The 27,919-nt window shown below is 40.3% G+C and overlaps 2 protein-coding genes across 2 annotated transcripts in view; both read left to right on the forward strand.

Moving 5' to 3' along the window:
* Positions 1-6,766: 6,766 nt before the first annotated feature.
* Positions 6,767-16,376, forward strand: LOC108576125 (adenylate kinase isoenzyme 1-like). Its single transcript, XM_017939055.1, has 3 exons — positions 6,767-6,802; positions 15,252-15,426; positions 15,814-16,376. Exons 1-3 carry the CDS (start codon positions 6,767-6,769, stop codon positions 16,374-16,376), a joined length of 774 nt encoding a protein of 257 aa, XP_017794544.1.
* A 3,904-nt stretch (positions 16,377-20,280) lies between these two features.
* Positions 20,281-27,919, forward strand: part of LOC108576141 (photoreceptor-specific nuclear receptor-like) — a 24,872-nt gene continuing 17,233 nt past the window's right edge. The window contains exons 1-2 of the mRNA XM_017939074.1: positions 20,281-20,401; positions 26,037-26,454. Coding sequence (XP_017794563.1) covers positions 20,281-20,401; positions 26,037-26,454 — 539 coding nt within the window. The remainder of the gene's footprint in view (positions 20,402-26,036; positions 26,455-27,919) is intronic.

Below are 27,919 nucleotides of genomic sequence, written 5' to 3' on the forward strand. Positions count from 1 at the left end.
TCTGTCGTGCTTTACAGAGGTGTCGTGCCGAACTGACGGCTCCCGTCGGTGGAGGATCGACTTTATACAGCGGTGTCTCGCGCTGCTCTATGAACGCAGCTTTAGGGGCCTCCACCTTCGTTTGTCACCTGACCGTGCCACGCTTCCGATCAACATCTCCTCCCTTCCGATTCCGTCTCTCCTCGGTTTTCCCTCTTCGCTCAGAATTTCTCAGGCGATTTTTCCCTAGAATTCGCGCCTCGTTCGGGGAAACTGCAAGAAACGGGCCAAGACCGCACGGAAATCGGCGAATTATTAAGAGGAATGGAATTTTGAGAGCTTGACTCATGGAGTTTTTTAGAAGCGTATAATGTAAGGATGCTCGGGCAATCGAGAACGGAGGCTTTTAGCCTGAACGATTTCGGCTAAGGTTCTTTTTACGTGAATCATAAGTTATGCTTGTACTTTTTGTGTTTCAGATAACGAATCTGCGATACTTCGTATCGAGAAATTTGTTACTTTAAATGGATAGTAGGGTGGAACGAGAAATTTGCGATACTAAGTGCAAACGTTGAACGGTCGGTTCTTTTCGATGGCAAAATGCAAAAGGGGGAAGAGAGTGTACGGTGTACCCTTTCGTGTATTCTCTTTCTTGATAATGGATTTTCAACGCCGACGACGCGACTCGATGCAGCTCGTCGGGAGTAAAAGTAGCAGAGAATTAAGTGGTTCTTATAATGGTTGTTTATCGCGAAAGAAGCTTACGTGGACGTATAGCCAGTCTAACACTCTTGTTTATACCGTTGTGGCACGGTCGTTTTTTCTTTGTAAACTCTCCTGGCTAGGTGGCACCCAGAGGGTTAACTAATTTTAGTCCCCGTAATCCAGAACCCGCTAAAACGCGTGCATCAGTGAAACCAAATACCGAAAGATCCTCCACATCACCGCTGGCAATTCTCGAACTTCAAACTTTACTTTATCGGCTTATTTGCATTCGAGGCAAAATACACTCGTTCCGAGATCATTTATTTGCATACCGATTATCCAACCGATCAGAAGTGATCAGTCTTGGGGTTTTGTTTGACGTTTGACGGAAAAGTCTGTCGGGAGAAATTAACGTCCCTTTGGAATTATTATATTGTCAATGAAAATAAATCGCGTTTCGAATTAAACACGGAGACCTTGTTCCTTTGTTTCAACGTTCCGATAGAAATATCCTTCCAATCGGTTCAAACTTTATCAAATACGATTCTTGTGAATTGCACTTTTTAAAATATATATTTCGACCTTTCTCAAACTGTGAATTTGCGAACAAATTACGTTTTTAATTTTGTAAATTTACGTTACTTCGCAGTAATAAGATACTTTTGTCGAGTTTGGTCGATTTTTAATCAGCGAAATTGTTTGTTTCGGCGACGGCGAAAATCGATCCTGGAAATACCGTTCGGTAATATCGGAAACCGATGCGACCGCGTCTAGTTCTAATGCCGGACAGGATCGAGCGAAACGGAGAAGCGACGATTCGACGATGCAACGTGGTTAGTCGCCACGTTCCCTGGAGGAAAAAGGGAACATACCGAGCAACCGGTCGTAAGAAAAGATCGCGACGATACGAAACGTGGATATAACGCGTAATCGTAGTTATGGACGCATCCTGAATAATGTTAAATATTTACATAATCATCCGGATCGGTATCATCCCTTCGAACTGTGTTTCGCGATCTTGCCTATAGCGCGTTTCATCGATTCGATAGTTTACTGGGAAAACAGCCAAGTTGCATCTTGTTTAAATTCTTTTCAACTTCGTTTCTGTTGTTCGAAAAAGCGACAGAGGACGTAAAATGTGGACATGGTAAAATTACTTTGATATCCGACGAATGTTACTTCTCTTCTTTTTAAGATTTTATCTTCAGCTGTTTCAATTTTTCCAATTGGACTTGAATATTATTTCAAGATTAATGCTTTAGATTATATTAAAAGAAATAGTAAATATTCTTTTTATTAGTGTCTAACAATCTACTCTAATTGTAATTAATTTTATTAATATTTATTATTTCTATTCGTCAAATACTTATGTTAGCGATGAATAATATCTGAAACGAATTTATCATTGCCAAGTTTCATCGAAGAAGAGAAGCAGAAGTATTTCCATGCTGTGACAAATCCAAAAGAGAAAAACGAAGCGAAGAATATGAATTTATCCTCTTGACTTGGAGAATGAACTAAAAATACTCTCCTTTGTTTCTTCTCATTATGCTAATGAATATCCTCATCAGAGACAATATTTGCCACGCGAACGATACTTTTCACAGCGTCATGTACGTAACGCGATATTAATCTGGAATCCGATACTAATATTTCACACTACTTAAACACACATACGCACATTAGAATCGCGTTTCTCTGCATTGTGATACTAATACCGTTGCAATAAGGGTAGCGTTATAATAGCGAGAACAATCACCGGCATTCTCTCTCTCTCTCTCGAATGCAAATTCTCAATTGCATAATCTCCGGAAAATTTTACTCGCACCGCAAATACACTTTGCAACAATGTTTTTGCTCGAATCGACGTACGATCCAGACCTCCAACGTTCTGTTCCTCTTCGATTATTTATTACCTAATCGAGCCCGCTATGCTGAAATATATCATCACGAGTGTTTGTACCGTATTTCGAGTGGCCGTCGTGGATTTATTATCCCCGTACAATGTTTTCGTTGAGCGCTTTATATTAGCATTTTTGCGGTGCGCCGTTTCCGTCGAGCATCGTTGAAACGACGCATGAATAAGACCAAACACTTGGCGAGACAATGTTACAGCCATAACAAAAGTAAATTTCAATATCACGATTACAGAATTAATCGAACTAATTGGAGAGTATAAAAAGTAGCATTACTTGAAGAATGAAATAAGGTTCTTGTGCCTCTGTTCGAAACGACCAATAATCACAGATCGAGCTGACCGGTGTTCACCTAATTACTCCCTAATTCACATGTGAAATTACGATCCATGGATCAACAGAGAGCCTCTCTTTATTACATGCCTGTTGGAAGTTTCTCCAGTGGATAGCTAGTAATCAGGTAGACTGGTAGCCTATCGATCTAATTCGCTCTAATTCGATAAAATTCGCAGGGCAAAATCCACGCGACCGGATTTCGACCTGTTCCAAGCGAGACAGAGATCGGTCGACGCGTGGTCAGATCGAGGGATCCGGTAATTAGCGATTTCTCTGTGGTGCCGATCTAATTTTCCACCGGGCAAATTATCGAGTGGCGCGTAGATAGAATTAGCCGCGTCGGCCTGGCTGATATCACTAAATTGCTGCATTCCTACGAGACGTCCGGAGTGCATCTCCCTCGTTATATCATCATCGTTCATCAGCCTCTGGTCTACGCGGCGCGTCGTATAAATATATCGCGTTTGGATCATCCTCTTGATCGCGAACCCGCTCGAGCGCGTGCGCCCGCTAACGCATGCGTGTTTCGTGAACGAATAGGTGAACTTTAGCTGGTTTGAATGGCAATTAGATTGGAGTTTATTCTGTGAGATTGAGTGAATTGTGATTGAAAGTAGGCGATGGTGGGGAAGTTTGGCGATTTTCAATTTGAGACCTTAGAAGAGATCTTCAATTTGAGATCTTCATGAGCTTAGAAGGCGCATCGTATCGTCTGTTACAGATTTGGAAAGAATTTCGTCGAGTTAAGTTTGCCAGTGACTTAGATTTACTTCATTCCCACAACGATCCCAAAGAGCAGTTACGCGCTCAGAAGCTACAGATCTGTAAAGAATTTTGTACGTTTTAAGTGAGGGTTTGGTTTGTCAGTAACGTTGATTTATCTGATTTTAATAACGATCGAGAATCATTTTTTAACAATTTTTCACGTCTGGTCATTTTGCCGGGAAACTTTTTCGAGCTCGTTAGACGCCGTTAATCTAGAAAATACGATACGAAGGGAAGAGACGCGTAATGAGGAGCTGAAGAAAGGGTAAAATGTAGAGAATTAAACAAAAACAGAAGCAATAACAGAAGAGTGATGTAGCAAAAGAAGGTACATGTGTTATGAATAATGATCAGAAAGAAATTTAGCTGGTATGTGTTGAAGAGGTTCGAAACGATGGCAAGAAACGAATCTTAAGGAGAAGAAAATTAAAGGAATAGGCGGAGCAATAAGAAAATCAGATGAGATGCATCCGATGGAAATTCACCTTGATGACATTAGCGATTAACGCGATTCGCGTGGCAAATCGTGTGACTACAAACACATTTTCTGTGGAAAGAGATTTATACGTCGAATAATCAAGAATGAAATCTTTATTTTTACTCTCGATAAACATTCGGTCAGAATTTAATACACGATTCTAATAACGATCGTTGCACTTGTTATGTAAAATAAACCTAAGTGTTATTAATGAAAATCACAGACATATTCTGTGCATCGATCCTACACCTGGAAACGACGAAACAAACGATACTAAAATACACTTGATATTTATGCGTTATGCGTTTTACACATTGGGATATTTCTTCGAGCTGACTGCACACAGAAAATGAACGAATCGAGTAATCATTGGGTTTACGTAGTGTTAAAAAGTAGATCGCTCGTTCAATTCTCCCTGTACGACAGAATATTAGGTAACGTAAGATTCGTTTAATTAGATTTTAATTGTGTTCTATTTATTGGGACGTTTTAATAGTCGTCTTAAACGTTCCTGCTACATGTGCACGTGGGCAATAAATGTTTATGGGAATCGGAATACTTCGTCTGCTACCTTTTTTTTCTTAATAGTAGCTGTGAAACTTAACGATTTCTTCCAGTGGATCGTTTAGTGGTAATACATTTATGGGACAATTATAGAATAGTATCAACAGGATCTGAGGAGTTTATAAAAAACTCAACGAGAAGAAGAAACGAGTATTTAAAAGAAAAAGTTTCAAAGGTGAGCTAGAAAATTTAAAAAACAGCAGTTTAAAGGGAACACTATTTTACAAAATTACAATATTTCACTTTTCGCGCTTTCAACGTTCATTTTTTTGGGAAATGCACGTAATTATTATCAATGCAGTGGAAAATATTTGACAGCACCAAGTTCTTATTTTATATTAATCGCAATTTCTATCTTTGTCAACTGAACTCTAGGATATTTTTAAAACAGCCCCGAGTTTTTGCCGCTCGGAAATAATTGCTAAACCGCGTTAAAGCAAGTGGATACAATTATACAAACCAACAGCTACCTGCTTTTTTGTCATCTCCGCTGGCAGTGTCATTGACTCGATGACACGATCCATTTGGATCATTAACGTTGCGTCATAATTGTTCCACCGAAGCGAGAACGATCGATTGATTTACACGTTGAATAACGAACGAAACACGGTAGCTAGCTGAATTTTACACCGACGACGAAATATTCATACCATTCTTACCGTCGTTGTATTGAAAATACTCCTACTAATTAAACATCTCCACGTTACGCCGATTAAAAACTCGATAATGTTTCTCCGCGCGGAATTACGCCTCGCGACGGCAGAATGTGTTAGATTATCCCGAGCCCAGCGTGACGCTAAGTATGCAAATATTAATAGACGGAGCTCCTTTCGCTAATAAATTTTTAATTAATTAACGTCGCCACTTTGACATCAAATTAGCCTTACAAAGCGGACGGAAAACGTTCGATAATGTTTCTTAGCCAAGTCGAACGTTCGAATAATTAACATTTCCAACGTATCGTCACTGTTTGCACAGAGAAATTCTTCAGGTTCGCGTATCAATGGCCGCTCAGCTAATCGTTCCTTATCGTACGTTTATAATTTATTAAGTTGTAAATTAGTCGTCCAGCGACACTGGCCCCATTAATACTACAAGCTGTTCGCCGTCGTCCCTTTTTTTCCCTTTTTTTTCTTTTAAACAAGATCAACTACACGTATGTATGTACATAAAGAAGAAAAGGCACGCAAGAAGAATTCTCGCGGAAACTTTTATCATACGAGCCGATTTTTCGCTACTTGCGTTTTACTGCCGCGCAATAATGATTACGTTTGTTCTTCCATGAAAAGGGGGGAAGCGATGCGTGCGCGCCATCATCAGCTCGCTGTATAACGTTGTACGATCCTTTTTAATCGTGGCCACCGTTTATAAGGTAGTCTCGAAGAGAGGCGAGCGCGCAACCGTTTCGATTTTAATATTACCAGCTTGAATTTCTGGGATGACTCCGGTGGATTGACGTTAACTGCAACCGTTCACGTATCATTCAGCAGCCGAGATTGCAGTAATTGCTCGCAATTTACCTTGCGGATCGCAATAAATAGTTCCTTTGTAAGCGAAGCGGTGCAACTTTTATCTCGCGGGTATCACGCTTAGGAATATCTTGACGTGATGCAGCAGCATCGCGGTTTGCTCCAATTTTTCGCTAGATTCGCTGACTGTTATTTATTAACGCATGGGAATAAACGGGCAATTCATACGCGTTAATAACATCACCGGGGCATAATTCATCGGTAAAATCTGCTCTAAGATACGCTCGATCGCTGTGCTACGAGGTTTAATATTAGGCGATGACCTAAACATCTAAGGTATTTTCAATGCGACATGTTCGTTCTACGTGGAACTACGTAGCTTTTCTGTAACGAAATTTTTCTCGGGCTGCCGAGACAACAGTTTGCAAATGATTTCGAAGAATTTTCTTCTTATCGTCTGTGTAACACGATAAGGTAACGCTGATTGGTGTATTCGAAGCAAGAGGCAAAGGTAAAAATACGTAGAAATTGCTATGTTCGAAAATAGTGATGTCATGGTAAATACTGGTATCGGTAATATTCTACTTGAGGTAAGTACTGTTATTAAAGAGGTTTCGATGTTCACTTTGCCGCGATATTACTTAGAAGAAAATAGAACAGATACCTATTTTAGGTAACTAGACTTACATCGCTACCATGTCATTTCGAATCTTAATGGCCGATAATGATTTAGATTCCCTGGAACATTTTAATACCGCTACGAAGCCCTGCAGTCCCCCTAACGCAACTCCGCTGGACTGGGAGCTAAAATCTAAACATTTCATACGTTGATCTACAACGTGAGAACAGTTTCACTGTGTAATCAAAACATTTGCGTTGAACCATTAATTGGTCCTTTCGTTCTTTCCCAACTTTAAACATACGATCTTTATTTTCACAGAAAACATTTCCAATAATTTCGCATCATATTGCAAAGTGTTGCACCTGAAATTTGAAGAATCTGAAAAGTCTCAAGGATTACTGAAACTTTAACTTTTCCAATTATCTCGTAGAAACTATCGTTTCGTGTGTTACAAAATATTGCATCTGAAATCTGAAAAATCTCAAGAATTATCGTAGTTGTATCCACATGTTTACGAACGCGATAAGTATAAAATCAATCATTCTCGAAGTGTACGCTTCCAATTTAACGACTTTTCCATCAACTTCGCTCAAGTTAAATTCTCGAAATATTTCACGTGTTTCATTGTTTTCTGAATTATCGAAACTAAAAGTCGCGTAAAAGTACCTGAATAAATGAGCGTCCGCGGTCGAAGTAACGTTCGTACGGGGAAACCAGGACGTGGCTTTTCATCGATGTGAAAAGATTGACCTGTGACCCGGGCCTATAGGGTTGCGTCACATCGTAGATCTTAAGCAGAAATTGCGACTACGATCGATCGTATGAAAATTCCTCGAGGCGCTTTCACGTTGAAACCGCATTTTAGCGAATACACGAATACCTTGGCCGAACGCTGGGCATGTGCCACTTTTGTGACGTCGACGCCAAGAGCGCCATTTAGCGTCATTAATAGAGTTGCATCAGCGTCGAGTGCACGGTGATACATCGATAGGAGTGGTTCGGCAAATAGATCGGGGCTGAAGATATATACGTAGGCAAGGGAGAGAGAAATGAACACACCCATCTAAGCTTCGACGTTTCTGCACAACCGTTCGCTGTCTATAGGGTGATCCGTGCGAATCTTTTCTAGGAGATTCATCGTCTGTCCGTTGTGACACCATTTTTCGGTTCTGGTGACCGTCGAGTAGATGAATTTTTCAAGAAATTGTTGCGAAAGACATCACAGATGAGTGAATAATTTTGATAGTGAATGGTAAAATCATGGGTTGTCTTGTTTGTTGGGTCTGTTGATCGTTGAAGAAATGTTGAAGAATAAGTGACTTTGATAACGAATAGTATTGTCAAGAATTTGGGAAAAAATATTTCCTCCCCTCTTTCGTTCTGTTAATCGTTGAATAAATGAATGTTCGAAGAAAGGAGAGCAAACGATAGATATATGATAAATAATTCTGACAACGAATGATAACATAACGAGTGCAAATGTTTTTACAATGAACAGTAAAGTAACGCGATATCGCAATTAATTTTTAAATGTACATTTTATCTTTGTTCAATGTATTTGATAAGCGACAGCGAGTTATACTATATGTTTGTAATAAAGTAGATTACCATGCTGAATTTTGCCTCATGTTTAGTATAATTTCTAATCGAATTTTGCAAGTCAAAGTATTGCGTTCAGTGGACTATGAAAAAAATATAATATATATTGCTCTTTAAATTGCACATAAATTATACGCTTGATAAATTAGTATTCGCGCGCGTGTTCTAAGAATTTCAAATGTATCGAGGCGGTATTCTTTTCGAAACGCTGTTTTCTATGCCTCGAGAATTCTAAATCAATCAGTTCGCTAATCCAGACTTTTCTTGATACCTAAAAGTCGCTCTAGGATACAATTTTATTCCCTCTTCCAAATCACCACACTTCCGAGGAAAATCGATTACCTTTCTAAAATCCTGTCGTACCTGACGCATTTTCAAACTGAATCGCAACATTTCCTCGAAATACCCGGTTCTTTTTCCACAGTTGAAAAATGTCCAAATGAACGTTCCACTTTTCCACGAATTTCGAAACTACCTGTATGAATTTTGTGCCAAGAGAATCGTAGCACGTAACCAGTCCATCTTACCAAACGTTTACCAACGGCAAGTATGAATCAATCTGTACGAGACATCACGGAAGGTGAAGCGACAGAGCCAGAAAATCGAGGAACGATCGACGCATAGTGTAAACTGTTTATCGTAACTCGGAGCCGAGCCAGCCTCGGGACAGCGCTAAAGGGGGAAAAGAAGGGAAGAAGAAAAAAGGAACGGCGGACATTAAGTAAAAACGAAAGCACGCGGTGAAAGCAAATTCACAGGACCATGTAAAGTACACGGCTGATAATTACGTGGCTGAGTTGTAAAACGTTAATAGCGGGGGAAAAATGAGATATCGCGCGCGCGGTATCGAGAGGCAAGATAGAAACAGAGATCGCGGCGTCGGGCAATTTTCTCGGGTAATTCAGACAAGGCGCGCGGCGGCGGGCCGCGATTGTTTGTTTATTAACAGCTTGCAGCGAGGGTTTTATTGTGTTGGTTTAATAATACCTCCCGATACGCCACTTAGGAGAAAATGAGACAATTGTTTCTTCATCCCGGTAGGCGAATGCATCACCGATCGATCATGCTTCCTAGGCGGCTACCGATGTGTGCACGCAACGCATGGTACAGTTGATAATAACGGAAAATGATAGAAAATGAGCGCGGAGGGATTAATAACGCGATAATTTTTCGAATTTGTCTGCGTTAGCGCGAGAATTTTTATGAGATTCGAGCAACTGCCAATGATAAGAATTATTGTGAGAAATAGTGTTAAAGATATTTCTACAATAGTCTTGTGTGGTCATTTTTTAAAAGAAATCACGAGAATGAAGTGATACTTGGTGAAAATATTAAATCATTAATGGAAAAATGATAGAAAATAAGCGTGGAAGAATGAGTAACGCGATAATTGATATTTCAGTGATTCGAGCTGTGGTCATTTTTTAAAAGAAATCACGAGAATGAAGTGATACTTGGTGAAAATATTAAATCATTAATGGGAAAATGATAGAAAATAAGCGTGGAAGAATGAGTAACGCGATAATTGATATTTCAGTGATTCGAGGAACCGCGACTGATAAGAATCATTGTGAGAATCATAATTTTAAAACGAAATTTCAAAAATTGAGTTTTGCTTGATAAGAGTCGTCTCAAGATTAAGAAATTTACCACGGCTACCGTGACACGCGATTTTTCCAACTGATCGATGCTAACGTCAGATATTTTTAATTTACGATTGTTCATTCTCAACGTTGAAATTTAGATACGTGACCGATAAAAGGATCGATCCTTGAATCTCGATCAGCTACGACAGCTTCTGCGTTGCGTTTTCTACTTCCAACCTCCACTTGTGACAACTATTTGTCTTCATTTGTACCACGCTGCTCATTGATCATGGCAGAATAAGGTCTCCTTAGTATAAATTCCACCAACTCGGTGGTACAAAAGGCGCTCTAAATGGAACACTGATTAATCCCATTAGGTATTGTAGATCCGAGGAAACCTCTGTGAAAGGAGCAGAGAGAGAGAGAAAAGAAAAGAAAAGAAATTTGTTTATTCTTTTAAGAAACAACGTAGAACGCAACATTGCGTATGCACGTTACCTTGAATTCGGATTTAATTAAACGGGAGGAAATTCAAGCTGATTAAAATAATCGTAGTTTTCTGAATAGGTAAATCTTGAGATTCTTCGATTTATCTGTCTCGTGACTTTCAATGATTTCTTCATCATCGGGCCACTTAAGAAAGGTATCCCCTATCACAATGAAACAGCCGGAACATCGTTGAAGCTTATTTTCAGAAATTACAGCCGACGATAATTTTACGTGAACAGCCGATAAAGTTAATGTGGCGCCGTGTCTTCGATCCTTTGAACACGGCTGCGTAACCTGTTCTGGAATCGTTAGATTCAATCTAGACATACCGTGATCCCGGTACTGAAACAGAAGGTATCGATTCCCGATGGAAACTTAAGCACGTACTACCTAGGATAGTTTCACATTCAATGCATCCCCCGATATTTAATAACTTCATTTTCCACTCGGGTGATTCATGCAACGTCTATTATTCTTTCGTGCAACGAGAACTAAATTGTTCGTCGATATTAATATTTCCTTTATTTTCCTTCCGGTATTCAAATTTATATCGTTCATTTTCATTCTGACAGGAAATCAGATTTCCTTTGTACCTTCAAACAGTATCTTAAAAGTAGAGTTATTCATTCAAAACTACTTCGTTTATTTTTGTAATAATTTTGTAAAAATTTGTCATGAAAATTCATCATAATTTTGAGCAGTAAAGTTAACTTCGTCAATTTTCCCACGAATCATCCTTAAACCATCAATGTTCCATCTACCTATCAATATACTCCTTCAAAACTCGTCAGAATTATTTCACAGCAAAAAAAAATATTTGCTACTTCTCTAAATGTTCAATAAAATATCGTAAAATTTTGAAGAAGATCTATTCAACCGTTTCTCGAGAAAAAATTCGCAAAGATCCCTTTACTTTCAGCGAGTTACGCGATTCTCCCTTTCAAACATCGTATCTCCAACTGCAACTCGCCTCGGTATTAATCTCCAGTGCTCAAGCCTCCTTCCAATCCAACCGAAGCTCGTTCTTACCTCCGTATAAGTTTCCATTCGCACAAACATCGTGAACCCAGATTTTAACGACAGAAGCAGCATTTTTCTCGGGCCACATCGATCGACCGTGTCCATTTTCCATGATTGTCCTAATTTATTGCCCGATTCGACGTTATCGGAGCGTGGCTTATGGAGAACGCCACAGTAAGCACCACGACGTTGATGGACTTAATCCGTCGCGTTCGAAGGAAAATCAATTCACCGTTCTCCGGATCGTTTCACGGGCCTGTTAACCGTTTCCTAGTCGATCGAATATACGATTTCCTCTTCTCGTCCCTGTGCTCGAGAAAACGAACGGCCCGTTTTATCGATATACACACAACCACCACCGTCATGTGCCCCTTTGCCACGGAGTTTTGCAAGAATCCGCAATCTCGACCGTACATTGTATCTCGAAAAGCGATACAGTCGTATATAGTTCGGAGTTTATTGCACCGGTAACAGATGGAGTACACGGATATCTCACAGCTCTCCACGACGACGACGTCGCGAATTTGCAAATTATAAAGGGCGATAAGGCACACCACGGTTAGATAGAGCGCTGCTCTGATTGTATTCAAAATCGCATTGTGCTACGCGAAGATTAATGTTATCGATAGTTTATGGATATCTGTTACGTGGTACATGTGTATGAGCTAAGTACGTTTCTGGTACATAGATCCGAAGGAGGCAGTAGATACATCTTCCTGCTTCGGGAAATGTATGCTCGTGTGTTAAATAGGGGTGTTTATCTACCGTGAGATAGACCAATGCAGTATGCTTCGGTTCTTGGAACCTAACTTCGCGATGATCATCGTATGCAAATTTTACTCTCTAGCCTGTTGGAAATCGGAAACCTAGAAGGTTACGGCGTTTTATTTCAATTTCCGACGCAGAAAATGTTTTGTACAATTTGCCTCAACATATTGCAGCGCTATATTGAAATTTTTGATATAAAAGATATTTAGTAAAATTTGTCACAAAAATTGTGGCGTTTCGTTCAATTTTTCCTGGAGAAAATTAACGGAGATTACAATGATTTAATATAAATATATAGAAATTTTAATAACATAAATTTACTAAATGCAAATTTTGTAATATAAATGTGCTTCTTTTCAACAGAAAGAAATTTTAATCGTGCTTGATTTCATTTCATTATTTCATACTAATTACCTCCGTCTCGCACTGTGACCTATTTCACATCTCAACGGCGTCATCCGACCAATCTCATACCACATTTTACTGCAAGTAACGTTTAGAAGTGCAGGTACTTTAATGAGAAAATCGTGATCCGGTGAATAAGAGGACGTGTTACCGCGTGACCGCGTGATTATTCATTAAACGTTGGCCGCAACAATCACGTTACCTGCCGCTTTTGTTTTCGAATAGTGAGAAACGATGGTTAATCGTTCGATGCCAATTTCGGCGAACCGCGAAGCACTAAATTCGCCTGGGTAAACCACGCGTGTACACACACGCTCTGTGTGTTGTACTCGAACGTTATCGTCCAAGTATTGTAACTTTTATGTAACTTCACCACATATGCAACAGCAGCAGCCAGCAGCAGCAGCAACACCTTGAATACAGCCTTGGACGTTCGATCATTTTACTTTGTGCAAACCGCGTGTTTATTCGCTTGCCTGTACTACTTGATATTTTATAGTCGCTCACCGGTCGTCGAATGGGCGAACCGTAGATAATATGAATTTATAAGACCGCGAGAAATTCTATGCATGCCCTCGAACAGAGGTCTATCAGGCGCTGCGGGAAATCGAGATTAATACAATGTTCCCTTAAGTTGTTTCGTGTGTTTCGTTTCTGTTCTACCGCGTGCTTCGCGACGATTGTATTACTACGGTGGAGATAGTAAATGGTACAAGATTGCATTCTGATTATGCATAAGAATTCCGAGAAACCTCTCTTAGACGTTCTTTTTTTGTCTTTTTGGTCCATTTCTATGAATCACTTGGTAGCATTTCGACGTGAGATCAGCTGCTGCCCTTTGTGCGAATTCTCTTGCAAACGAGGTTTTGTTCGCCAACGATAACAAAAGATTTAACGAATATAGGTGTAAAGGAGCGTGATGCAAATGGTAAACGAAGTGTGCGGCGTTTGTAGCAATTGAACGTGCGAATAAAACAGTACGATAATTTGCGATCGAATGGAGGATCGATTAAAAAATTCCACTTTTGACGTGATGGTCTAATATAAAGACGAAATGGAATACTATTTTAACCCTTTTAATCGGAGAATCTTTCACCGTTCGATATGGAAAATTTCGAACCGTTGTGAAAATTTCATTTAAATATCTGAAAAATGTTTTTTAATATATCGTACGTGTAAATTTTCATTTAGAACACGTGAAACATTCGTCGCCGCAATCAGTGCAGTCTCGAAGCTCGATTTCTGATCCTTTTAGAATTCACAGCTGTCGAATGTATCGAGTATCGAGAACAGTATCGTTTACGTTGCCCTAAATATTTAATCGGATAAGAATTGTTTCTAATCTGCGTATTACTTCTGAAGCCATTCTATGTTAAGGTCATCGGTCGCACACAGTACCATTTAGTACCGAAAATCTGGTAGACTTTCGATCTTCGAAACGAATCCGTACGGTAACACCTCATTATTGTGAGTCTCGGGACGAAAATTTATTTCCTGCAATATTTTCGTGTCAGAGGAAATGAAGCAGTGTTGAAAGAGGTACTCGATGTCAGCGAGACTTTTACTTGTATAATTTATTTCCCAGAATACTGCCAGCAGATAGGGGAGCTTCGAAGATAAAAGTACAGTAATGTTTTTCGAATGACCACCCACGATGGGAACATAAGTTCTCACTGGGTCAACGTGATTTTCTTCAACGGTGACGTCGAATTTCACTATGAATTTGAATTTTGATAAGTCGAAGAAATTTTTCGCGTCGAGAAATCTTCGACATTTCCAAATATTAACATTCGATGTAATTTTGTTTAGGATTGCTGTAACGAAGATAAGCGAAAGGATATTTGGAGTGTATGATAAATTATTCATAAGCGTACGCATTTTGAGTGTGTACGTAATATTTAAGATTCTTATCATTTCTGATAGCATATCAAATTGCATTTCTTGTTTTGTCAATGATTTATCAACGTACGGTCACTTTTACCCACGACCAGAAATATAGATACCTGAAGTTCGGTCGATGGAATTTGATCTAATCGATACGACACAATGCTCGATATTTGCGTATTTTTAGAGTGTTCGTAAAATTTGAAAATTTTACAGAAGCAACGATAGGCTAACGGAATATTTAACGAGAAGTTGAAGTGAGGCTATCGATAATCGGTGAAGAAGGAATCCTGCTACAGAAACTGTTTCAGACGAAAACTGATCTTACCAGGCGTTTAATTTTAAATTTAAAAAGTTGCATCAATCATAGCAACTCTCCATAATTTTTTAAATATTTTTGATACGATTAACTATATAGAAAAGGAAACGAATGTTCTTAAAAAGAGGAAATAGTATAATATTAAGAAACAGAGCAATTTGTACATTTTGGTAGAATAAAGAGGATCCTGATAAACATTGAAAGTGTTCACATTTCACATTCGGAGTCAAACTTCACGATGAACAAAACGTGATTACAGAAAGCATATATTTGAACAGAAATTTCCATGTTGCGCAACGAGGATCAGAACGGTTAAATGTATTTCGTTTCTATCTGTAATCGAAAAGTGTGGCTCTATAAATAAGAGGATATCCGAAACGATCGGTTCGATGGGCAATTGTATAAAGCCTGTCGATCCTTTGGTTGCTTCTCTTCCGAGAGGCATCACTGTCGATGGTTCGCCGATTAAGGAATCGGGAGTGCCGATCATTTTTGTAATTGGAGCACCCGGATCTGGAAAAAGTTACTTGCTTTGTTAATACTTGTTGCACGAAAAATTTGTTTGGTTGTTCATAACCTCGTAGCACAGTTAACTTTCTCATTCTCCGTGTAATTTTGTTTGAAAACTAAAATTCAAAGTATTTGAAAAATACTAATAAAATCTAAAACTTGGAAAATTTCAACATTTTAATACTCGAGAATTGTAAAATTTTCAACGTAAAACGTGACAAAAATTTGTTTATTTTATTTTTCGTTACACTTCTCCATTTTACCGTTTAAATTTCATCTTATCATAATTATTCAAACAGAATCCAAAATTCTATGCTTTACCATAGACAAAGTGCGAAGGCAAAGACGAAAGAATTGGGTTTCTCCTACGAATCCTTAAAGATTTATGAATCATTCCAGAAACATTATGCACGAAAGTCGCTCAAAAGTATGGTTTCCACGGCATAATAACCTCGGAAATTCTTCGAAGCGAGGTGTCCAAGCGGACAGACCGAGCGTTCGTGTTGGCGCGTTTGATATCGCAGGGTCGATTGGTGCCTTCGGATATACTGATTGAATTGATCACGGTGAAGATGCTCGATCAGTTGCAGGATGGAAAAGGGTTCATTGTGAGTGGATTTCCGCGGGAGAAACAGCAGTGCAAAATATTCGACAGAGAGATACGACCACCGGATCTCGTCTTATTCCTCGACGTACGAAATTCTGTCTTGTCCGATCGAATAATGGCCAGAAGTGTGAAAACCACCGAACGAATGTCCATCAGCTTCGACAATATCAGAATTCAGATCAAAGAGTTCAAAAAACAAAACAAACCTGTAATTAAGCATTACCAGAATCTGTTAGTGGTGATTGACGGGGAATACGACGTGATGACTGTGTTCAAGAATATTTGCAAAGTGATCGACGATGTTTTATTCAATTTCAGTAAGAATTCTGCGACCACGTCAGCTGATAACAGTTAAACAGCGAAAACATTCTTTATAAATAAGAAAAAGTTCATTTAAGAGGAAGATTTTTATCAGAGCGTATTAGATAGATCATTTTTAATTCGGTTAGATGTAGTTTAAGTGTCGTCTGCTGATTGTTTAGTTTAAATACCATGCACTGTGACTAGAAGATCCATTGTGAATTTAATAAACACTAGAATATATTAGAACGTTCTTCATGTAGCATGAACATTTATCCCTGGATGTCCGAAGGTTGTACCGACCAGTGTAATTAAGATAGCGTTCAATGAAACAGAATCTTTGAATAAAAACTGCTTAAATCCATGTCGAACAGTTTTCTATTTTCCAAAAAATTTCTACGAATAATATCGTCGAAAAATTCTAACTTCTACAGTGTAATGATCGATTATTAAACATTTCTGCGTTTAACTGTTCCCTTTAAAAAGAAAATGCGGTAAGAAATTATTCGAATATTCGAAAGGATATTTTCCCAGCGAAATTTTTCGTTTGAGAATAATCGACAAAACGGTTCCACGTGACTTCCACTTCTATTTCCATATAATTCCACCGATGAACGGGTATAATTGGCAAACTAACTGTACGAAATAATTGGTAAACTAACTGTCGATAGCATATTTTTTCCGTGTACACACCGAAAGTGTTTTTGATGGGTATACACCAGTTACGTGTCCGCGGCCGTTTCTGCTCGCACGTACACGAATACAGTACGCCTGCATTTATTCATCCCCTGTATGTGTTTCCGCTCGTTTTAATCAGTAGATGGATGGTTGCTTCTATTTATGAGCGAGTGTACACAGATAAAATGCTCGTGCGCGCGTGGAGAACCAACTCACCGCCGTATCAATCGTTCACGTGTGTGCGTGCACGCGATTCGCTCGGCGGACATATTCATAAACACGCATGCAGTCCCCGTGGCATCTATCTGCACGTGAATCCTACTTCGCGTCTCGGTGGATGACTGATAAAACGTATTCGCGTGTGCTCGTGCCCACGGATGGACGAAGAGTTTTCGAAGCCCGGAGGGTTCGATTTTTAACGTGAAAGAAATAGGAACGAAGGAAATTGGTACTCGAGTAATTTTTATTTCCAACGTAATTACAATTACTGTTCAATTATTCTGTTACAGTTGTGTGGACAAAATATTCTCAATCGTGCAAAAGCAGATAAGATTCTCAATTTGTTTTGGAGTTATTCTAATTAATAGTTTCTCTGCCCCAAAATTTGAGGGACGATTTCACTCTTAAACACGAATATCTCCAATTGTGCTGAAAGTTTGATCAAAATTATCGTGAAATATCCCTTGTCAGAGTAGAATTTAAAAAAATTTAAAGGTAGAAATTTTTTTGTTAGCAAACTTAATACAAGATTCCGGAAATAGGAAACTTTGCCAGCTATTCGTATCAAAATCACGAACTTCTTATCCAGAAGAAAATCCAACTCCTTCCTTTTAACCATTCCAATCTAATAATCCACCGGAATCATCCGAAACACCCACGATCCTGATAACAATTACCACCAACCCTTCTCATTTTCGACTCGGCGATACCTCCACAATCCTCAACCATCCCCCTTAGGGATCTTTTTTAATCGCCCTCGGAAGATCCGTCCCTGGGATCCTGGCGGAGCGTCCATCGCACACTTTCTCACGTTTCATCGTGTACGTGGGGTAGCGACTATCGAAGTGTTCCGTTTGTATTGGAGTGGGTGGACGGGTGGTTGGCTGCGTTTATGAGGGTGCGGGCCCGAAATTGAAAAGCACCCCAGCGAGAGGTAGGCGAGGGTGGTCGTGCAGCAGTCATTGACAAGCGAAAGACCGTATCAGAGGGTAATCCTATTGGTGGACGGCCGCGTCGCGACGTCCAGGCGTCATTGGTCCGCCTTCGAGCTAAGGGGCGTGGCCTGGAGTTCCTCGAGGGTGGTAGTGGTGGGGTGAGAATGCCTGGTTGCATCCCTGGCAACGATTACCGGAAAACCACAGGGTCGTTCGGCGGTAGAAATCCAGCATGGCGGACCTGGCAACCCCTCCGGCTGAATTCACCACCACCATAGCCGCCGCCGCCGCCACCACCAGCATCACAGGCATCGACTCCGCCGCTATTATCGAGGCCACTGCGACTGTTCACCACTAAACCGGCTGGGTAGTGGATTTCGCTCGATTTGTCCGGGGGAACACTTCAGGAATCGGAAGTTCGATCGGACGATTAATTACTCCGTTAACTAGTCTTTTCAGAGCCCGACTCTTTGACGACGTCACGGGAATACAAGACGCCTAGAGACCTGACACGGTTCGACTGTTAGATACGAGCAGGACATTTACCTTTCGTAACGATTCTACGGATTTGTTCCGGAAGTTGCTACTTCGCTCATTCTTCACTCATGGTTCAATCGTTTTTCCTTTTATTGCTCCTCATATTTTTACTTTTCCTGTCACCATAAATAATAGAAGATGGTTTATTACGCGACGAACTGGTTTCGATATGTGGAAATCTGTGTGTCTAGAAATTTAAAGGCCCCCCTTGTATCCTTTACTTTTCCATTACCTGACCAATCAGTCAATGTAAAAAAACAAAGTTTCTAAATTAAATTGAACCAGCTGAAAGAGCATTTCTTCAAGCGGTACCTCGTTGCAACGCGCGTCTATGCGTCTGATTGCAGCGAGCGGTGCTGCCACAGCGATACCGTGTATTGTTCGAATTCGCCACGATAAAGGTGTGCAAAGGGGTGAAGCAACGTGAAAGAAGATCAGTCGAAGTGGGGAAGAGAGGGAGAACAGGGTTTCACTACCACGTAGCCAACGATCAACAATTGCACGACGTTCAGTTGGCGAAGGTAGGCGTCGTCTCGTGACGCTGGCTAAGAGGGTGGGGGGTTAGAGCGTCGGCCAGGCGTCAACCGATGCGAAGGGGTGCGCGCAGGCGCGGTGACGAGCGTCGTCGGCGAAGCGCCGCGTCAAACGTGCCGGCTATAGGTTAAATCCTCCCGCTCCTCGTTTTTGTTGTTTTTCCGGCGTTGCCTCCTGATCCCGCCTTCAAAAGTGCCAGCGGACCAATCGGTGGCCCGTGGTACGCGGGACGCCCGGCGTCGAGACACCTCTGCAACCACCAACGACGTCGACCTCCTCGTGATACGGGACGATCGCGACCAGCTAACGTCGATCTGACGCCGACTTCGAGACGTCATCCGTCGTCGTTGCTCTCGCTGACGCGGCTGCACGATCAGTATCGTCGATACTCTACACACCGTCGAGCTGATCGAGAATTTCGGAGAACGAGAGGGTCGCTAGTTCGACAAGGTGGTTTTCGCGGACCGTCGGTGTGAATCTGTGGGGTTCAAAAGGACCGAGTTGAAGGGTGATTTTCTTGCTTGAGGATAATCAGTGTGAAAACTCTGGGTATTATCGGTGGAGTACGCTTGGAATATCTACGTGAAGTTGGACTATTGGATTGGACTGTTGGTGTGCGCGAGTGTCGAAGAGTGAGTTCGTAGAGATACCTTGCCAGGTGAGAGAATTGTTGCAACGGGAGTTTTGTTGTTCGGTGAATTGTTGATTCGTATTACTGTTAGTTCTGAGGCTGTGTTAGTTTTCTGTTTGAAGGATAATTGTTGTTAGGTCGAGTGATATGAATTGTAGGATTGAAGTGTCACTCCTCGATTGGCGCGTAAGATGAATACTTAGGTTCCTCAATAGTAACTTAATAGGAATCATATGAATTTTAAGTTAATACGAAAGGATTTAGAACATTTTGTCTGTTGAATTTGCGAATGATTAGATGTAGGGGATTTTATATTACACGACTAATATTTCACGTACTAATGAAACAATGTAATCATGTTTGTACACCGATATATGTTGCAGTATATTATCTGTTACTTAACGAGGAATGTTCATTGATACACGATGAACGGAGCAACGTCGGTTACAACTTCAGAGGAACACCAACATCAACACCAACAACCACAGAACGATGCACCCCAGGAGCATCCGAGAAGTCCTACCAGCCCTCTAAGTATTCGACATGGTAAGTTAGTATTAATAAATTATCACGTCGACGAAAGTAACATTTTTTTAATAAACGTACTAATAAATTAACTTTATCAATGTTTCTTATTTTAAACGGTGTTGACATAAAAATAATTAAACTAATTCTTTACTTTTATCTATTTTTTATGATATCACCTCAAATTAAATATTTTTTATTTGAAGTTCATGAATGTAATACTCAAACATTAAATAACATGAATTTGTTATTTCACGTTATAAAAGGTCAAGCTTGAACTCACCTCCATGAATGACAAAAAAATATAAAAGATTACTTCAGGAGTTATAAACATTATTTTTAAATTTTGTATTTGCATTCGTAAAAACGATAGACTGTATTAATCTACATTCAACAGACAGGCTACGCGTAAATCATGACGCACTTTTATGCGAATTGTAGCAGTAGGGTGGTAAATGGAAAAAGAGGGTGCAGCGCGACCAACGAAATTATGCCATTAGTGTAATCAGATTTCGAGTGACCTGAAGAATTTAGTGCTGCATAATTTTCCTAGGTGTTAAACGAAGAAAGAAAAATTGCATTCCGTGAACAATGTACTTTCGTTAATCTCCTTCTACTAATAAAGCTATCAATTTTCATTGTTCGCTATGATTAAATACAATTTTCAAACGTTTCGTATTGAATCTAAAAGTAATTTTTCTTCGCCCATTTTGGTGCATATGAAATTGTCGTTTTGCATAGGGAAGTTTGAATAAAGATACTTTTTTGCTTTCTAACTATTTCATTTAATTAGAATAATTGACAAACTTTCTGTGACAATTCTCGAGTCGTTTGGTGAATATCAAATTCTACCAACTGTCGCAAAACTTCATAATCCAATAAGCGATTTGGCCGACCGCGCTCTTCATTTTCGAAATTTGGCACGTTAGAATGAAATTTTCCAATTCAATTTCTGACGGTCCTTCCAGAGATGATCCTTCCTCCTAATTGATCATTTATCTGCACTGAGTCTACCTTCGATCTCATGAAACTCTTCCAAAATACACAAGTACAACAATACGATTGAGGCCATCGATGGAAAAAGGGCACATAAAGCAATTTTTTAAAACATATAAATAATGATTTCTATTTTCAGAACGTTTTAAGTACACGTTACTGAATCCTCAAAAAAAGAAATGACATTTAATTGCACTACTTTTTATTAAATAACACGATAACGAAGACTTGGAAACCGATTTTCTTCAAATGGCATTTTGGCGCGTGCCCTTTTTCCATCAAACGCCTCAACTCTTTCCAAACTCTCTGCTTTCATCCTAAAAACTGAAGAACGATTACCTCGTGTCATTTTTGCAAGTCAAAGTTAACAATTGTTATCATATCCTCGCCGTAAACTCACGAATGTTCAAGGTACCCACGATCATAGACTTCATACACACCAGCTCTCTATTCAAAAACTCGACTTCATAGGAAACACCATTTACGACGCCTGTACCCTTCTAATGCGGCAACAATTAGTCGAGATTGAGACGGAGGGTGACCGAGGTGGTCGCTGGCAGTTACGAAACCCCTTTTTTCTTTCGAGCTTTCTGGCCAACGTCCCCTTAGCCGGTCGTCGTTTCCGCGCAGCATCCCCACTTTCGTTCCTCGATGATCCCATAATGCGGGGTCGCAGGTGGCGCCTCGCCATCCGCCAGCATTGATATGCTAATGAAATTTGACGCCCCTGCTTTTGCCCCGCGTTTTATACACACACACACACGCGCGCTTTTCGTGCGCTGGTCACCATACGGCCGCATAATTTTTCTCTTCTCGTTTAACCCCTGGCAGTCGTGGCATTTCGCGAGCCTCCGACGAGATTCGATTACCCTAATGGCGTAATGTTGTCGCGTGCACAGGCGAAACGACGTCACTGTCGCGAGAATTTAACGACTGGATCTTTATGATCGACGACGCCGGGAGGAAGTAAGAGTCGGTTGTTGGCTGTTTCGTCTACGAAGGATTACGCTGGTCTTAGGTATTGCTCGGGGGAGAGCGAGATCTGCGCTTCGGGAGTGGATGGTATCATAACGGAGGATTTATTGGGGAAAATTAGGTTGATAAAGTAGGAAGTTGGATCTGATTATTCTTGGCGAAGCAAGGGTGCGGACGACGGTGAATTTTTTTTTAGTTAAAATTGTGTTCGAGTGGAGATAAATACTTTCGATTATTTGCTCGAAGGTTATTTCGGTAAACGGGAAATAAAAATACTGGGATGAAGTAACGATAACTTTGTTGGTAAGGCAGATACAATTGAATGAAAGGTTTTATACTTTTAAAAAGTGTTAACAAATTTTTCTTTTCTCCGGAGACTGCTTGGAGGAAATTTGAAGTATGTGTTAATAATGATGAAGATAACATAGATTTATTACTGTAATACACTGTGTTATCGGTCCTACTTTTCTAAGAATATAAGAATTTTTTTTAAGTATCCAGTGAAATGAGTGAAATTTCAGTTCGTGACCAGATTCGTCGTTATTTTCGGCCTGGATTTCACATGTCGCAATTTGTGTCTCTCTGTACGCGTACGCCGGGATTAGGGTGTTAACGAGATCGAAAAGCCGACACGCTTAGGACGTTACGTGAGTCGCATTAATAAGATTGTCTCGAGTTCATCCCCCGTAACGGTAACGACGAAACGATACGATTGAATTCTTCCTGGTGTGTAGCTGGATCATGCGAATGATTCGAACGTGCTACACGGCTTTGATCATTGATTACGATTACGAATACGTATCTGTTGGATTTGATGCGATAAAGTTATCACAGGACGGACAATTCGCATTTCGCATTCATCCTTGCAATTGTAGTCGTGTGTCGGATAAATTGATATCTTCACCCTTCGCTAATCCTTGCTTGAAATTGGACAGCATTCTTTATAGACCTTTCGAAAAGCTACAACTTTGCGAAATGATTAATTTCAATTTTGTTAATTAGTTAAATTCAATTTCGTTATTTAGTAAAAATTGAAATGATTAATTTTATTAAATTTGAAATATTAATTTCTAAACTTATTAATTTTAATTTTGTGAATTGTCAAATCTCTTTCTGATTTCATTTGAAACTTTCCATCACGTAGCAGAGATTTGAGTAGAGACAAAAATCAGAGCTCACTAATTTATCATTGATTACGAAAACCAGATCCTAAATGCAAGATTTAAGCCAGTGTATTCTTACAAAATTGAATTTCTCATTAAGCATTACCTCGTATCCTCGATTTTCATCACTGTATACTCTCGCACGGAGCGAACCATTTTTACACCGTAACATGGAGAGTAAAACATTTCATCGTCTATTTTTTCTTCAAACTGATCTCTTTCCAGTAGTAACTAAAGTCCGTGGCGAGGAGTGCTCGAATCCTGAACGATTTTAAATAACTGCAGGGACTAGGGCACGGTTAAATTATTTTGTAGCGGGTTAGGTACGGGACCCTAACCTGATATCGAGCTGTTGTCGATTCGCATGGTAATTCGAATGGATCCTATCTGACCCCGCGGCATTAACGAGACCGGAACGAGTTTTCGATCGGGTACGATGTAGCCGACAAATACGATTCCGGGGAGATCTCGCGCCTCGTCAGGGCTGGCAGCGTGACTAATAAAGCCGAGTGGAGAGGCGAAATCACATTTCGTTGATCACGCAGATGTTCGCCGGTCTCCGATCTCTTTGCATTTCCATCTTCCAATTAATAGCGTTAACGCGCCACGCGGTTGTTACAGTTATTTCATCGCAAGCTTCCAACGTGTTTCCACTGTTTTTCATTGCAATTCGAATCGGTGTTTTCACGAATCACACGTGACACTTTGCGCGAGTTCGAGTTTGACACATATTTTTATTTCTTCTTCGATTTAAAGTATATATTTTTTACTGTTTCCTTTTAAAGCAGGAATTATTGAAATTAAGCAATTTCTATTTACAAAGATGATTCGCGAGAAATTATCTGTCTTCGATTGTGAAAACAAGTAATTGGACGAACTTTTAATTCTTTCTCAATAATGAATCAGATTTTACGTCGCGACTTTTTCGCTTAAGTCAAGTTTTCGGTGGTTGACACAAAGCTTCGTGGTTGAGAACTAATCCCACAGCCGAGACAACGAATGAAATAAAAAGCAAAGGGTATTTAAGGGACAAAGTGGTACTTTATATTCTCCCCATGATAGAAACAGCACATCTTTCTCTTTCTTCTGTTTCTTTCAGAAGGTATATATAAATATTTATACCGTGGTTTCTGCGAACTCATTTCTCCATGTAAATACTGTTTGCCCTCGCGATTCAGTCCGGTAAGCCTTGAGGGATGCGAAAAAGGAACCGAGAATCTCCTGGGGACAAAGACCATAGTCAGTCTACCAGAGATTCTGCCAAGAAATTCTACCATAATAATTTCCAAAAAAAAAAAAGAAGAAATATCTCTCCAAGCTTTCCAACTATTTCCAATTTTTTCTTCTTTCTCCCAATTTCTCTCTGTTCCTCGTTTAACGTTACCAACGTCGTTAACATGCCTATATAGTTCTGTCCGAATAGTTGCGTTTAATCAACGCCGATCGATAATCACGGGAAGTATTGATAACCGCTATATCATCTGGCATTTAATCGGCCACAAATCTTCAGAACGCCGACTAACTGTTCTGTAAATCCTTCCTGGCGATCCATAACGTTTTCACGTGAACTGTGAGCGTGCAATTATTTTATGTACGTGTTCGTAGGCCCCCTCTCATGAGAATCAATCAAGGGTGGAAGGTGGCACGACACGTGGGGCCCTAGTCGCACGAGCACACGGAAGAGATTTCCGGGATTAGACGAGCGTAACTGCCATCTGATCGAACAGGATGAATCAAGTTCGATCCTGGAAAAAAACTGCACCACGGATCGTAAATCTGAGGTTGTTCCATTTAAAACCAAGCGAGCGCTCGGATTGATTCCTCTGGAGATATATAAAAAAAAAAGAGAGAAAAATACAGGGAAATCGTATATTGATACGAAGGGATGGATAGCTCGTTCTTTTGTCATTTTTACTGGGTTTTCGAAAAGTTTTATGTGCAGGCGATACTTGTCTGGAGGAAAGTTATTGTTACTGGCAGATCGATAGCAATATCAAGAAATTTTCACCGATCCATCCTACGTGTAAAATAAAAAATTCAAGTCTAGTCACATAGTGAAGAAAACAATTTTCAAAAAAGAATCTAAATATCTGTGATAATCTAAAATTCTAAAGTAATTCCAAATCTATATTTTCATAAATTCATAACATAAACATAAACCACTAAACATTTCCAGAATACCACTCGATTCCTTATTTATTCACCAATACCAAGAAGTAACTTACGCGTAAATTAAAATAATTACGCACTCTTCGTTCAAAGTAAGAGTAACCTCGTTTCGCGCATGGGACGCGCCTAAGGCAGGGCTAGAACGTCCAAACCCCCACTTAACCGCCTACGTTTTTCCCCGTCTTACCCTCTGTCTATGTTCAGAACGGACGAAAATCGGTCCGAGAGCGAGGTTATTCTTATTTTGAACGAAGTGAAGAAACGTAATTTATACTCGAAAATCAAAGATTACTCCTTCGGGCAACTGTTGTCTACCAGCAGAAGAACATAACCGAGAAACCATTCGTTTCCAGACTCGGGCGAGAGCAGCGTAATCTCCCCAGGATTACCAGAGCGATACAGTCCTTTGGGGGCGACAGGATCGACCTCGAGTCACGATCCTTACGGCTCGAGGTCCGTCCAAGAATGTCCGGTTCCTCTTTGCCGTGGAATACCCACGGATTTTCCTCTCGCGAGGTCACCGTATCTAACTGCCCTGGGAAACGGCCATCCTCATTTGCTGGGACAGGTCCAGCAGCAGCAGCAACAACAGCAACAACAGCAGCAGCAACAGCAATTGCAACCGCAACACGGTAGCAAGCCACCGCGCAGCCTTGGCTTGATTTGCGTGGTCTGTGGTGACACTAGCTCCGGGAAACATTATGGAATTCTGGCCTGCAACGGATGCAGCGGTTTCTTCAAAAGAAGCGTCAGGCGAAAGCTGATATACAGGTGAGTTCGATGGAAAATTCTTGACGAAGATTTGCTTTTATTTAAATTAACTTTAAAGGAACTTACATCTTGATATTGAGTTCTTTAATTACCTAATTATGATTTACGATACAGGTCAAATTCATTCAGTTATTCTGTTTAGGTCGTTGAAAATATAAGGTTGAATTCTTCTTAGATTACCTTTTTTTTTTTCAAATAGAAGTGTATGTACAATTTGTCGCGTTCAAAACATTAACCATCCTAATTAGAATGTGTAGAATATTATACGAAGGTTTGAAGAAACGACGATTAAAAGGAATAAAATTCTATCATAACGTTCTCTCTACCGAAAAATCATTTCCTCGCATCTTCAGTCCTAAGATACAATAAAACAAACGTGGTCAAACATCTTCAAACGTGAAAATAACATCTACAAAGCTATGCAATTAATTTCATCTGCAAAATACCCCGAACGTTGCACAAAGAAGGGCTACGTTAAAACACAACCCTTGAAGCCGCATATGAATCATCCGGAACGGCGTTCAAATACCAGCAAACAAGCTACACGAAATAATCCATCTTTTCATTCCACGCGAAACCAAACACGTCGTTCAATCTAACACCAGCCGAAATCTTTTCACCGAAAGCCTCCGCAAGGGTCCTCATTCTCTCTCTCTCTCTCTCTCGTCTTCTATCACGTAGAAATTAGTAAACGGATCCTTTTACGGCGTTTACTGTCAAACTGGCCAGCCAGTGGCGCCATGTGGCCCAAGTCGAGTGGGCTCATCGTAATACCAGGCAACAATGCGGAACGGCATAATGTTGAATCCTGGAGGACCTATCCACCTAACCCGCCGCTCTCTGTATACGGCATACTATTACCATCCCCTGGGAACGGCCATCCATCTCCATCGGATCCCTCTCAACTCGGAATCGCTGTCTGATACGCTCGATCCGTTTTACACGGAGCCACGTACGGCCGGGCACGGCGGTGTGCGTGCATCCCTTTGACTACGTATACGTGACTATCGATAACAGGCGGCCATAGGTGTGCGCGCTAAGCCTGTTCGAGGAGATACACGATGCCAGGATGCTCGATATACAAACTATTAACCCCAGCGATGCTAGAAAAATAAATGCTACAGAGGCTGGAGATCGCTTTCAGCGCGTGACCGGCATGCGAATAGCGTAGAACGATGAATATTGAGTCTTGTCTATTGGGGACCGTGGAGATTTTTTAGTTTCTTTAGGTGGAGGAGCTGTGAGGAGACGAGAGGTGGAAGGTACAGTTGAATGTGATGGAAGAGTATATACTAAAAATTTTCTTGTCAAAGCAGGTAGAATGTTTCTTTGGGACAAGTCTATGAGCGTCAAAAATAAATGAACTGGAGTATTGTAATGATATTATTTCCTTTTTTCTTTCGTTACAGTTTCATTAGTTGCAATAATTTATTAAAAAATATACACATACATACTGATGTAATTG

This window comes from Habropoda laboriosa, unplaced genomic scaffold (assembly GCF_001263275.1).
Source record: "Habropoda laboriosa isolate 0110345459 unplaced genomic scaffold, ASM126327v1 scaffold333, whole genome shotgun sequence".
Taxonomy (NCBI): Eukaryota; Metazoa; Arthropoda; class Insecta; order Hymenoptera; family Apidae; genus Habropoda; species Habropoda laboriosa.